Source organism: Rhinopithecus bieti, unplaced genomic scaffold (genome assembly GCF_001698545.2).
Source record: "Rhinopithecus bieti isolate Rb0 unplaced genomic scaffold, ASM169854v2 scaffold_61117, whole genome shotgun sequence".
Taxonomy (NCBI): Eukaryota; Metazoa; Chordata; class Mammalia; order Primates; family Cercopithecidae; genus Rhinopithecus; species Rhinopithecus bieti.
In genome coordinates this window covers 1,338,948-1,353,721 of record NW_016824934.1, presented here as the reverse complement: position 1 = coordinate 1,353,721, position 14,774 = coordinate 1,338,948, and the positions used below count along the sequence as shown (strand labels likewise).

Here is a 14,774-nt window from a genome sequence, read left to right as displayed (position 1 = left end):
TCAACCCTCACCCCCATCCTGCCCACTTTCCATCAACTTACCTTTATCATGTATGGCTGCAACCAGATTCTCAAAATCTTCCATCGTTCCAAAATGGGATCCACTTGCCGGAAATCTTCAACACCATATCTGAAATCTTTAAGGGACGATTTATAAAATGAAGTAATCCAAACAGTTTTTACATTTAAAGCTGTGATGTAGTCCAGTTTATCTTGAATACCTGAAGAAAAAAGTCAGTCATGAATAAATCCTACTTTGTTTTAAAGGACAAAAAATATAACAAATATGCCTAAGATGGAAATATTTACATGAAGGCAAAAAATACATAGAATTTTGTTAAATTTGAGTATAATTCAAATAGGAAGATCTAGCTCTACGAAAAAAAAACAACATCAAATTAGGCCAGGTGTTGTGGTTCACATCTGTAATCCCAGCACTTTGGGAGACCAAGGAGGGAGGATACCTAAGGTCAGGAGTTCAAGACCAGCCTGGCCAACATGGCAAAACTCTGTCTCTACTGAAAATACAAAAATTAGCTGGGCGTGGTGGCACATGCCTGTGATCCCAGCTACCTGGGAGGCTGAGGCAGGAGGATCGCTTGAACCCAGGAGGCAGAGGCTACAAGGACCCAAGATCATGTCGCTGCCCTCCAGCCTGGGCGACAGAGCAAGACCCTTTCTCAAAAAAAAAAAAAAGAGAAAAGAAAAAATCAAATTAGTTACCTAGCCGTAATCGATGACATTTAACATAGCATTAACAAAAATCTGTGACTTACTCATTATTTTATGTTTAAAACCAAGACTATGGTATTGTTCATTTATTCTACACATGGTTTTTGAGCAGCTAATCTATGCCAGCTGCTGGGCTAAGTGTCAAGGAACAGAGCAGAGTAACACATGGCCCCATCGGTCACGTGGTCTACACTGCGCTGTTCTAACAGCCAGGTGCCACATGTGGCTACTGAGCACGGGCAGTGTGGCTGGTTGGAATTGAGATGTGCTGTAAGGGAACAACATGTATTGGATTTTGAAGACCCTGTACAAAAAGAAAGAATGTAAAAATCTCGTTAATATTTTTATACTGGGCCGGGTATGGTGGCGCATGCCTGTAATCCCAGCACTTTGGGAGGCCATGGTGGGCAGATTGCTTGAGCTCAGGTGTTCGAGACCAGTCTGGGTAACATGATAAAACCCCGTCTTCAAATAAAATAATAATAATAATATGCATGTATTATACTGATTAGGTGTTGAAATGATACATTGGATTAAACAGAACATATTAAAATCAATTTCACCTGCTTTTTTCCTTTTTTTAATGTGGCTACTACAGAATTTACAATTTCTTATGTGACTCCCATTGTGTTTCTTTTGGGCGGTGTTGGTCTCGGAAGTGTCTGCAGGCAGGGGTGGCATGACGACGAGACTGGAGAAGAGCTAAGGAAGAGCTGCAGAAAGTGCTTTAAGGGCATCAGGGCATTAGCCCCTGACCCCCAGGGGCAGAGGAAGCTGATGACCCCTGACGGTAAGGACAGAGAAGGTCCAGGATGGTGCGGGCAAGGGGGATCAGAGGGAAGGGCTTCCAGGCACAGCAAAGGAAAGGAGGGAGCAAGCATAGACAGGGCATGTCTAAAAAAGGGTGAGAAAGCTGGACACAGTGGCTCATGCCTGTAATTCCAACACTTAGGGAGGCTGAGACAGGTGGATCACTTGAGGTCAAGAGTTCAAGACCAGCCTGACCAACATGGTGAAACCCCATCCCAACTAAAAAATACAAAAATTAGCTGGGGATGATTCTTGCCTGCCTGTAGGTGCATGCCTGTAATCCTAGCTACCTGGGAGGCTGAGGCAGGAGAATTGCTTGAACGTGGGAGGCAGAGGTTGCGGTGAGGTGAGATTATGCCACTGCACTCCAGCCTGGGCGACAGAGTGAGACTCCATCTCAAATAATAATAATAATAATAATAATAAATATAAATAAGTAAATACATCAATTAATTTTAAAAGGTGATAAATGTTGTCAGCGCACAGGGTCTGAGAAGGAGTGTAACCGCAACACGGAAGGTAAGTTTGTGCACTCTCAGACTGCCTTTGAACTTGCTACATTTGGACTGTTTCCCTTGTTCACTTATATAGGAAGCCAGGAATTTATACAGAAGAGAATTTTAGGCTTAGCTGAGAAGACATGTGGAAATGAAACTTTGTACTTGGAACTTTGTAGGATAATGAGCAGATAATGTGTTTTCTTCTAGTTCAGAGTCCTAAATGCATATTCAGCAACTTGAGTCTAGTATTCAATCTCCAGTAACTTTCTGTGTAATCCTGATGTGGGTTCCTAGAATCAGACTGTCAGAGGCCACACAGCAGGCTGAAGGTCACTAATTCCAAAGCACAGAGTCATTCAACACCTGGGATCTGGGCTCTTCCCCTATAACAGGCTGTTTTTTTTTTTTTTTTTTTGAGACGGAGTCTCGCTCTGTCACCCAGGCTGGAGTGCAATGGTGCGATCTCTGCTCACTGCAACCTCTGCCTCCCGGGTTCACACCATTCTCCTGCCTCAGCCTCCCGAGTAGCTGAGACTCAACAGGCAACAAGAGTTTACAATATATCTTACGATGAGGCACAAAGGAACATGAGGATGAAAACAAAGTGGCTAGAGAGAGAAAGTAAACAAGGGATCCCACCCCACACTTCAAGGGGAGAGAGGGCAATCAGTAAAACCAGACTTAAAGCTGGAATGGGATCTACATAATAACAACAACGAAATCCCCTCAACCTCAAAGACAAATGCCTATGGATTGCAGGAAGTAAAACATTTCTCCGAGAATAGGTATTGGAAATGACAAACGTCAGAGCTGATTAGAAACCACCATGTTTATAGGAATGTTGGACCTATCTAGAAGGAGATTATTAGGAAGGCAGGGCCAGGAAGTGGTAAATGTATCTCTGGATTTAGGGCTTTAGGTCTATTCAGTCAGAACATTGCTTTTGCTGTGTGCAAAAGGCAGCAGGTAATAGGTCATGTGTTGGGGAAAGGGAGTCACTCAAGGCAGGATTAAAGGATGCTAGAAACACATCCAAAGCCAAAGAGTCTGGGGTGGGGAGCCCATGGTCTGATTAGGGAAGCTAAAGAAAGAATAATGAAGGCAATGGATTTGAGCTGCACCGTGAAGGATGGATACACTCTTCTTCAATGAGTGACAATGCAGGACAATTTTTTAAAAGAGAATGATACAGCCGGATGCGGTGACTCACGCTTATAATCCCAGAGCTTTGGGAGGCTGATGCAGGCAAATCACCTGAGATCAGGAGTTCGAGACCAGCCTGACCAACACGGAGAACCCTCGTCTCTACTAAAAATACAAAATTAGCCAGGCATGGTGGCGCATGCCTGTAATCCCAGCTACTCAGGAGGCTGAGCCAGGAGAATTGCCTGAACCCAGGAGACGGAGGTTGCAGTGAGCTGAGATCATGCCATTGCACTCCAGCCTGGGCAACAAGAGTGAAACTCTGTCTCAAAAGAGAGAGGGAGAGAGAGAGAGAGAGAGAGAGAGAGAGAGAGAGAGAGAGAGAGAGAATGATACCAGTGTGAAAAAGAAAATCCTTCTACTAGTGATTAAGGAAAGTTGCAGGTTTCAAGAGTTCATTTGTAACATTTTAAAGGTACATTAAGCCCATTTCTACTTTCCACATTCATATCATCCTGTTTTGTTTTCTTCAAACCAATTATCATTGTAAAACATTAGTTTGTTAGTTTCCTTATTTGTTTCGTATTGTTGCCTTGAACTAGAGTGACCATACTAACCAATTTGCTCAGAAGTTCCCAGTGTATGCCTGCCATCTGGCAGAATTTTACCCTTAGGTATGTTCTGGTTTGAGCAATGTATTGTAAGGATGTTTTACATATAACCCCCCCCCCCACAAGAAATTATTAACTTAGCTTTTAAAAAATAATTTTCACTTTTTTTTTTTTTTGGAGATGGGGGTCTCCCTATGTTGCCTAAGCTGGCTGGCTGAAAGCTCCTGGGCTCAAGCAATCCTCCCACCTCAGCCTGCCAAGTAGCTGCAACTACAGTCATGTACCACTACCCCTGGTTAATTCTTTACTTCAGTTTCATACTAATATGGACATGGTTTTAAACAATCCTTAATTCAAGTAATGACGAATGCATACTGCTACACCTTTTCTCCTTTCCTTCCCTTTTTTAGAATTTAAACTTTAAGACTCAGCCTATACTTTTTACAGATATAACTTGATTTTTTAAAAAAATATTATTTATGCTCTATTCACTAATAAACTCCCAGCCACACAGCCAAACTAGCCACATCGTATACTGGGAAAGCAATTCCCAACTGCCACCCTGACATATTCAACTATAAAGTTCCCAGAAACAGGACATAGATTTTAGAAGGAAGGCTGCTCTATGTAAGAAGTTAGAATTGATGACTGAACAACTATATGTACTTAGTGGGCAATAAATTAAACAACTCATTTGGCTAAAAGGCCTTCAGCAAATAGCCTTTCGGCTAGTAAAAGAACTGCTGGGTTCTGCTGACTGATTTTCTAAGAATATCATAAACAAGGAGCAACTTGGCATGACCATTCATAATGGAATGTGCTTACTGAACAACCCAGGCATAATTTGGTCCCGAGGAACGAAAGAACCATAAACCCATCTTTCCCGGCACCCACCCTGAACAATCTCTGGGCATGTACCTTTCAGATCTCCGTTCCCATCCTTGTTACTGTCCTTGAAAGACCTCGGGTAGATCTGGTACATGGGCCCCTCCTGCCACCAGTCTAGGCACTTTGGAGAGAGGATAATGATGGCTATGGTGGCCGCGATGAGCACCAGGACAGAAGCCACGGCGAGCCAGAAGAGGATCTCCCGGGGTATGCGGTAGCGGGCCTGGCCAGAGAATTGGAAGAGAACCTCCTTGGGCATCCCCGCGTAGGGCTGGACGCCCTTGAAGTCTGGCTCCTGGGAGCCAAGGATGCTCATGGTGCTGTGCTGCAGGTTGTCTGCTGTGCTACCTGTATCCGGGGTCTGCTCCAGAATGTCTTCATTATGGACAAACCCGTTGTTTGTCTGGCATCCCTTCATATTCATCCCGATGGAGTCTCTCTTGCTTTTATCTTCAGCCATGTCTCACTGACTTATGCCTTCAGGGTGCCTTACTCCAGTAAGGGAGGTAGAAGAGTGGCTTGCTGAATGCTTGGTCTTGTTAATGAACTTTGTGTGGTTTATAAATAAACCTGGCTGGACAAAGTCCACCCAAGGAAGAACGGGTAAAAGTACAGAGGTTTTAAAAAAAAAAAATCTCAGGACGGGCGTGGTGGTTCACACCTGTAATCCCAGCACTTTGGGACGCTGAGGCGGGCAGATCCCCCGAGGGCAGGAATTGGAGACTAGCCTGGCCAACATGGCTCAACCCCGGCTCTACTAAAGGTACAAAACTTAGCCCGGCGTGGTGGCACATGCCTGTAATCCCAGCTACTCGGGACGCTGAGGCAGGAGAATTGCTTGAACCTGGGAGGTGGAGGTTGCGGTGAGTGGAGATCATGCCATTGCACTCCAGCCTGGGCAACAAGAGTGAAACTTGGTCTCAAAAAAGAAAAAAAAAAAAGGCTAGGCATGGAGGCACTTGCTGTAATTCCAGCTACTTGGGAGGCTGAGGCAGGAGAATCACTTGAATCCAAGAGGCAGAGGTTGCAATGAGCTGAGATAGCACCACTGCACTCCAGCTTGGGTGACGGGAGTGAGACTTTGTCTCCAATAAATAAATAAAAGGACTGAAATTCTGACACATGCTGCAACATAGATGAACTTTGAGGACATTATGCTAAGTGAAATAAGCCAGACACAAAAGAACAAGTGTGATTTCACTTAGATGAGGTATCTAGAGTAGTCGGATTCATAGGAACAGAAAATAGAAAGGTGGTTACTGGAGGTTGGAGGAAGGGGATAATGGGGAGTTACTGTTCATTGAGCAGAGTATTTCAGTTTGGGATGATGAAAAGTATTCTGGAGATGGATAGTGGTGATGGTTGCATAACAGTATAAATGTACTTAATGCCACTGAAATGTTATATATGTTTTACCACAACTATTTTTTAAAGCTTAAAGCTTTCTCTATTTAGCCAGGTATAAGAAAAATGACTTTGGGGGGAAATTATTTTTCTTATACGTGGTTAAATAGAGAAAGTGGGAAGATAGCTTGAGCCCAGGAGTTGGAGACCAGCCTGGACAATATAGTAAGACCTCATCTCTACAAAAAAAAAAATTTTTTTAATTAGCTGAGCATGGTGGTGCACCCATGTAGTCCCAGTTACTCAGGAGGCAGGCTGATGTAGGAGGATCACTTGAGTACAGGAGGCAGGGGTTGCAGTGAGCTGAGATGAGCCCAGGAGGCAGAGGTTGCAGTGATCTGAGATCACGCCACTGTACTCCAGCCTGGGTGACAGAGCAAGATTCTGTCTCAACGACAACAAAATTGAATGTAATGATTTATGATGTCCCTTTCATCAGGAGCACATACAGCTCTATGAATCATTTGATCTGATCATGAGATTGTTTTTCTTTTAAATGATGATAGTTATCTGGGGCCCTAATCTTAGGGTTTCTTTTGCGGACTGGCTTAGAAGCACTATATAGTATAGAGGTAGAGAGGAAGGAGCTACTTAATCTTGGACAAATTATATTTAAAAATGAGTAAATCCCAATACTTGGCTCATTGAATGCACTCAGTGATACCTCTCATTATTATTAATTATGCCCACTGAATATTTTTTATTTTTTGAGAAAGAGTTTCACTCTTATTGCCCAGGCTGGAGTGCAATGGCGTGATCTCAGCTCACCCGCAACTTCTGCCTCCGGGGTTCAACCAATTCTCCTGCCTCAGCCTGCTGTGTAGCTGGGATTACAGGTGCCCGCCAACATGCCCAGCTAATTTTTTGTGTTTTTAGTAGAGACAGGTTTCACTGTTGGCCAGACTGCTCTGGAACTCATGACCTCAGGTGATCCACCCGCCTCGGCCTCCCAAAGTGCTGGGATTATAGGCGTGAGCCACCGCACCTGGCACCAAATCATTTTCTAACAAAGAGCAGCCAGTAAAGTCAAGCTGCAGACATAGACAAGCAAACTGGGAGCTTGCACAGGTGGATGCCACAGGAAAGAACTACCTGGGCCTAAACATGTTCAAAATGGCGGCTCCATCTCCCCTTGTCTGCCAGCCACGTGTACAGTAAGGAGCAGACAAGATGGCCTCAGCCAAGGGGAGAGTTCATTTGCATAATAAGATTAGGGTGGGGCCACCAGCCTTCCATGTGTGCTATGTAAACCTCACACCGGACCCAAAAAACCTGTGAGCCCTACCTAAATCCAACATGGCCGCCTCAAGCTGGACTGTCAAATCTGGCCTGTCCACCACCAGCTGACCTTTTCCTCTTAGAAGTCCCTTCTTTCTCACTAAAGAGAGAGCTATTTTCCTTTCTTTTTCTCCTTCTTTTGCCTATTAAACATCTGCTCCTGGCCAGGCACGGTGGCTCAGGCCTAGTAATCCCAGCACTTTAGGAGGCCAAGGCGGGTAGATCACCTGAGGTCAGGAGTTGGGGACAAGCCTGACCAACATGAAGAAACCCTGTCTCTACTTAAAAATACAAAATTAGCTGGGTGGGGAGGCTTGTCCCTGTAATCCCAGCTACTCAGGAGGCTAAGGCAGGATTGCTTGAGCCCGGAAGGTCAAGCTGTGATCACCCCACTGCACTCCAGCCTAGGTGACAGTGAGTGAGGCTCAAAACAAAAAAAGAAAATACACCACAGTTTATAAGTGGGCATGTGAGATTTTTTTCGTTTGTTTTTGGCTATTATAAATAAAACTGCTACAAGCAATCATGTACAACTCTTTCTAAGAATATAGCTTCCTTTTCTCTTAGGAACCAACTAGCAGTGAAATAGCTGGATAATACGGTAAGTGTATAGTTAATTTTTAAGAAACTGCCAAACTGTTTTGGTAAGTAGTTGTACTGAGGCAGGAAAATAGGGTTTGAAGTCAGGGAACGTAAGGCTGTTTCACTCAGTGTTCCTAGAACTAAACTGAAAGGAAAACCCTAATTTTCCATGCCTAAATCACAAAAGGACCAGAGGCTACTCCCTTTGCAAATCCCCCACCTTTTCTGCCAGGCATGGGAAATTGACTGTCAGCAACCAGTCAGACTGATTGCGGGTGAAGTCTTCCTTTGCAACTTTGTAACTGCACTCCAGCCTCTGAATGGTTGCTGTCCACAACCAATCAGACTGATTGCCGGCCGAGTCTTCGTTTGCATAGAAGTGTAACTTTGTAACTTCACCCTAGCCTCTGATTGGTTAACTTTTGTAACCACGTCATCCTCTGGTTGGCTGCTTTCTGCAACCTATCAGACTGATTGTGGGCTACCACTTCATTTACCTGAGGTGAGCATGAAGTGGCCAATGGGTCTAGAGGGTATTTGGACCAGAGAAGATTCTGTATCCAGGGCCCTTGAGCCGCTGCTCGGCCTGCTCCCACGCTGTGGAGTGTACTTTAGTTTTCAATAAATCCCTGCTTTCTTTTTTTTTTTTTTTTTTTTACCAGTTATCAAATGATCCTTTATTGAAATATTTTCCTTTGTGCTTAACTGACTGGGCAATCCACAGCATCTATGAGTTGATAGATGTCATCTATGAGTCATGAGGGTGGCGCCATCAACATTACAACCCATAGAGTGGGCAGTCCCCGGGATCTCTTTAAGGGTTCCAGAGAGTTCTCTGGCTAAGGATGGTGCTGCATCTGTCGAGCAATGTTGACGATCTCATCAAAAGTGATATTCCCACTGTGTTTAATGTTTTTCTGTTTCTTTCTGTCTCTTGGTGGTTCCTTGAGGGCTTTGATGATCAGGGCAGAGGCAGAAGGTATCACCTCAATCTGGGCCTGTCTGTTCTGAATGGTGAGTTTCACTGTAATCCTCAGGCCCTTCGTCACCTGTTGCCTTGGCAATGTCATCACCAATTTTTTTTGGAGACAGACCCAGGGGGCCGATCTTGGGGGCCAGGGCAGAAGTGGCACCGACTTCACCTCCGGTGCCCCTCAGGTACAAGACTTTGATCTCGTTGGGGTCGAACTTCGGCGGCATGGTGGAGGCAGCTGGCGTCGGACGAACCCGGATTCGGGATGACCGAAGAAAGTTGCATGTTGGCCTCCTCCGAGCCAAAAGGGGAGACAGCTGCTTTCGTTCTTTTGTTGCTTCATTCTTTCTTTGCTGGGCGTTTTGTCCAATTCTTTGCTCAAAACGCCAAGAATCTGGACAATTTGCAGCCACGACCCTCTACAGGTGACAGTATCATTTTGTGTCGCCTTCACTGGCCTATGAGAGTGTGAATTCTTTCACATTCTTGTCAGCACTTGGTATGTTGTCTGTTTAATTTCAGTGATTCTAGTAGGTAGGTAGTGGTGTCTCATTATGGTTTTAATTTGTACTTCTCTAAAGACTAATGGTGTTGAGTATCTTTTCATGTGTTTATTTGCCATCCATATATCTTCCTTGGTGGAGCTGATGCTGGCAGCCAGCTGGGTGGGGAGTGGGGCTGCGGGCATCTCTGTTCTCAATACCTGTATTGCTTCAATGTAGTCTCCATGTTGGCTACTGTGGGCGTCTTCATAGCATGCTGGCTTGGTACCAAATGTTAAGTGTCCCAGTTGAGACAGCAGGCAAGGCAGAAACGATATCCTTTTTGTGACCTAGCCTCAGAACTTACATAGCTTGTTTTTGACTGTACTTTATGTGCTAAGCCCAGAGACAGTGTGTAAAGGGACTAAGAAGTTATAAGGCAAAGGGCATAGATACAGGAGGCTACAAATTGGGCTATTCATGCAATTATCTGTTGTGTATTTTTTATTGTAGTAGAAACACATAAAATTTATCATCTTAATCATTTTTAAGTATACGGTTCAGAGTGTTAAGTATATTCACATTGCTCTGAAACCAATCTCCAGAACTTTTTCATCTTGCAAATCTGAAACTGTATATATCCTTTAAACAATGCCCCCTTGCCTCCCCTCAGCCCAGGGTAAACAACATTCTACTTTGTTTCTATGAATTGACCACATAGATATATAAGTGCAATCCTATAGCATTTGTCTTTTTGTGATTGGCTAATTTCACTTAGCACAATGTCTTCAAGGTTCATACATGTTGTAGCATGTGACAGGATTTCTTTCCTTTTATTTAATAAACAAGATCTTGCTCTGTTGCCCAGGCTGGAGTGCAGTGGCACAATTATAGCTCACTGTAGCCTTGAACTCCTGGGCTCAAGTGATCCTCCTGCCTCAGCCTCCTAAATGACTGGGACTACAGGCATGCACCACCACATCCAGCTAATTTTTATTTTTGGTAGAGATAGGGGTCTCACTATGTTACCCAGGCTGGTCTCAAACTCCTGGCCTCAGGGAGTCCTCCTGCCTTGGCTTCCCAAAGTGCTAGGATCACAGGCATGAGCCACTGTGGCCTTTCCTTTTTAAGGCTGGATAATATTCCATTGTATGTGTATACTACATTTTGTTTATCCATTTATCAGTCATATACTTGGTTTGCTTCTATCTTTTGGCTATTGTGAATAACACTGCTTATGAACATGAGTGTGCAAATATTTCTTTGAGAACCTGCTTTCAATTCTTTTGGATATATATTCAAAAGTGAGATTGCTGTGCCATATGGTAGTTCTATTTTTAATTTTTTGAGGACTATTCATACTGTTTTCTATAGCAGTTACCCCATTTTACAATCCCACCAACAGTGCATGGGGGCTTCAATTTTGCAACATCCTCATCAACACTTGTTATTTTCTGTTTTGTTTTGTTTTGTTTTGTATTTTGGTAATAGCCATCCCAATGAGTGTGAGGTGATAGCTCAATGTGGTTTTGACTTGCATTTCTCTAATGAAATTGGTGATATTGAGCATCTTTTCATGTGTCCTCATTGGCTATTTGGATATCATCTTTGGAGAAATGTCTGTTCAAGTCCTTTGCCCATCTTTTTATCAGGCTATTGGATATTTTGTTGCTGAGTTGTAAAAATGCTTTCATTTGTATTTCCAAGAGGCACTGGTACCGCCTGAGCTGAAAGCTTCAGCCTGATGACAGGCAAGTGTTTCTGTGTATCTCAGACCCAAGTGTGTGACAATCACAGCTAGGGGATTTCAGTGGCCATTTCAACTTCTTCCTGGTGGCCAACCCTCTACGCTTGACAAATCAACACAAAACACACCCAAACAGAAAAGCATAATCTGATCCTTACATGACGTCATTGGCCAACAATGTAAGTGAATTCACGGTGTAATGGGCTGGTTTATAAAGGATCTTACCCATAGGGTGTCTCGGCTCTTTACTGCTTAAACATTGAGTTCTCAAAAAGAATCCAGAATCACAAAAGAAACAATGACACATTATATCTGGTCTTTAACAAAGTTCTATTGAAAAAATCACCCAACAGCTAAATGCCACATTTAATGCCCTGTGACAAATATTTCTAATTCAGACACATGAGCTGTTCTGGAAAACTTCTAATTAGGAGCATGGATAGACATTGTACTGCCACGAATAGTCTCACTGCAAATTCAAAGAGCATAAATTACACAGTCACATGTTACTTTCAAAATGCTGCCAGTCATCTGAGAACACTGTGTGTTAGAACTTCATCAGGACACAAACATTATTCTCTGCCATCTTACAGCTGGGGAAATGTGGTTCTTGGATGCGGAGTGAATTCCTCAATTCCCAGGCCAGCCTGGTATCCCTGGGAGAGGCCATATGACTCTCTGACCTTTAATGGTCACTCTCATGGCAAGGCCTGACAAAAAGCCAGGAAAGATTCAGCATGGCTATGGGTGCTGGGTCAGGGACTCTGAGTACACATATCAGAGAAATGCATGCCAATATAGGTTGGAAGGACACAAAATGTGTCATACCTTTAGGAATTTGCTTTACCCCCATCTAGGCTTGTGTGTAAAACCATTCTGAATGTGTGTCTTTAAAATAAAACCCACTGACCCTATACAATCTGTCAGACTATTAACCTCAAAACACTCATTTCATACCTCTAAAGCTATCAATGGCTTATCATTATAAAGAGAACAAATGCCAATTTCTTAGCTTAGAAGTCTAAGCTACAGTTTATGCTCAAAATAAATTTCCAATCTTATTGCTTTCTTAGTATTTCCAAATCAGGCTCTGTGCTCCAGCCGGTCAGTGCTGCCGAGGGTTCCCTCACTACAGAACGTGAGCACCTCATTCTGGACATTTTCTCCCTCCTGTCTTTGAGGCCCAGCTCCAGCCTCCATCCCCCTACCACCAACATCAGTCCAGCAGACACTGATCCAGCCCAGTCTGAGTCATATATTTGTACAATCATCCTTATAATGGTAGCTTTTTTCTTTCTTTCTTTTTTGAGTCTCACTCTGTCACCCAGGCTGGAGAGCAGTGGCATGATCTCGGCTCACTGCAACCTCTGCCTCCGGGTTCAAGCAATTCTCCTGCCTCAGCCTCTGAGTAGCTGGGACTACAGCCGCACACCACCACACCCAGTTAATTTTTTTGTACTTTTAGTAGAGACGGGTTTTCACCATATTGCCTAGGCTGGTGTCAAACTCCTGACCTCAGGTGATCTGCCTGCCTAGGCCTCCCAAAGTGCTGGGATTACAGGTGTGAGCCACTGCGACTGGCATGGTAACGTTTTTTTTTTTTTTGAGACGGAGTCTCTCTTTGTCACCCAGGCTGGAGTGCAGTGGCACAATCTTGGCTCACTGCAACCTCTGCCTCCCGGGTTCAAGCGATTCTTCTGCCTCAGCCTCCTGAGTAGCTGCAACTACAGGCACCGGCCACCATGCCCAGCTAATTTTTGTATTTTTAGTAGAGATGGGGTTTCACCATATTGGCCAGGCTGGTCTCGAACTCCTGATCTCGTGATCTGCCCGCCTCGGCCTCCCTAAGTGCTAGGATTACAGGTGTGAGCCACTGCGCCCAGCAGTAGCTATTTTAATATATGATTTTGTTCTGTCTTCCCACCCTAGGCACTGTGAGTCGTACCTGTTGCCACAGTGAATAGTTCAGAGCTTTGCCCATGGTCACAGAATCTGGTTGAGGAAAGGATCTTGAAGTTCCAGGTTCTTCTCAAAGGACTTCTCAAACTGTAATGCGCATATGATTTTCCTGGAGATTTTGTTAAAACACAGGTTTTGATTCAGTAGATTTTGGGTGGAGCCTGGGATTCTGCATTTCTGACCACCTCCCAGGTGACATCAGTGCTGTGGTCCCTAGACTGCACTTGCATGAGGTTGCAAACATAAAAACCTGCAGGACTGGGATGGCACACTCACATGAATGAAGCAGGCAGGGTGAGAGGCAGTAGAAAATGGTGGGGATGATGGCAAACTAGAGGCTCATGCCATGCCCACAGGGCCACAGCCACTGTGCTCCAGCAACATGTGGGCTCAAGGTGGCCAGATCTAATTTTTCTAGGGAAGCTGCAAATCTGTATTAACAAGTAAAATTCCACACATTTTAAATGTTGCCAATTCACTCAAATCCACGTTTGATTTAAAGGACCTTTTGTGTGATGGAATAATACTCCGAGTCTTTGCTCTTCTGAGGTTATAACTGTCTCTCTATACTCGGGTTTATTTATACAACAGCATTCTTTAAACAGCAACAAAAAAAATTCATTACAAAAAAAATCTGTGGCTTTATCAATAAATAGTCAACCTGCTAGTTTGTGTGTTCTTTTTTTTTTTTTTGAGACAGAGTCTCACTGGAATGCAATGGCATGATCTTGGCTCACTGCAACCCATGCCTCCCGGGTTCAAGCGATTCTCCTGCCTCAGCCTCCTGAGTAGTTGGGATTACAGGTGCCCACCACCACACCTGGCTAATTTTTGTATTTTTAGTAGAGACGGGATTTCACCATGTTGGTCAGGCTGGTCTCGATCTCCTGATCTTAGTTGAGCCACCCGCCTCAGCCTCCCAAAATGCTGGGATTACAGGCGTGAGCCACCACGCCCAGCCAGTTTGTGCATTCAATTAGAACAATGGTTCCCAAATTTTGGGATTTCATAGGCAAGGAAAATTCCCAAAAAAGTCCAACAATATTTTAGAAGCCAAAGTAAGGTGCCCACATCTTATTTTGCTCAATAAAGATATTTACAAATAATCTGGCTGGGTGTGGTGGCTCATACCTGTAATCCCAGCACTTTGGGAGCCTGAGGCAGGTGGATCAGTTGAGGTCAGGAGTTCGAGACCAGCCTGGCCAACATAGTGAAACCCTGCCTCTATTAAAAAATACATAAATTGGCCGGGCGTGGTGGCTCACACCTTCTAGCACTTTGGGAGGCCAAGGCAGGCAGATCACTTGAGGTCGGGAGTTCAAGACCAGTCTGACCAACATGGAGAAACTCCGTCTCTACTAAAAATATATAATTAGCTGGGCATGGTGGCACATGCCTGTAATCCAAGCTACTTGGGAGGCTGAGGCAGGAGAATCGCTTGAACCTAGGGGGCGGAGGTCACGGTGAGTTGAGATCGTGGCATTGCACTCTCCAGCCTGGGCAACAAGAGCGAAACTCTGTCTCAAAATAATAATAATAATAATAATAAATATATATATGAAAAACAAGAAATGCAGAGAAAATATCCTAGTCATTGAAAAATGGGTTACTTTGTTTCTGCACTGCAAAGTTACTACTTTAAACTTTGTAATGAATCTAATCGAGA

General features: G+C 44.1%; 1 protein-coding gene and 1 pseudogene across 1 annotated transcript in view; both read right to left on the bottom strand.

Moving 5' to 3' along the window:
- The window catches only part of SLC3A1 (solute carrier family 3 member 1), a 46,833-nt gene extending 41,612 nt beyond the window's left edge, over positions 1–5,221 (bottom strand). The window contains 3 exon segments of the mRNA XM_017862705.1: positions 42–95; positions 98–220; positions 4,714–5,221. Of these exon segments, the coding sequence (XP_017718194.1) occupies positions 42–95; positions 98–220; positions 4,714–5,143 (607 nt within the window). The 5' untranslated portion in view covers positions 5,144–5,221.
- A 3,427-nt stretch (positions 5,222–8,648) lies between these two features.
- On the bottom strand, positions 8,649–9,147 carry LOC108522477 (60S ribosomal protein L12 pseudogene; annotated as a pseudogene).
- Positions 9,148–14,774: the final 5,627 nt, after the last annotated feature.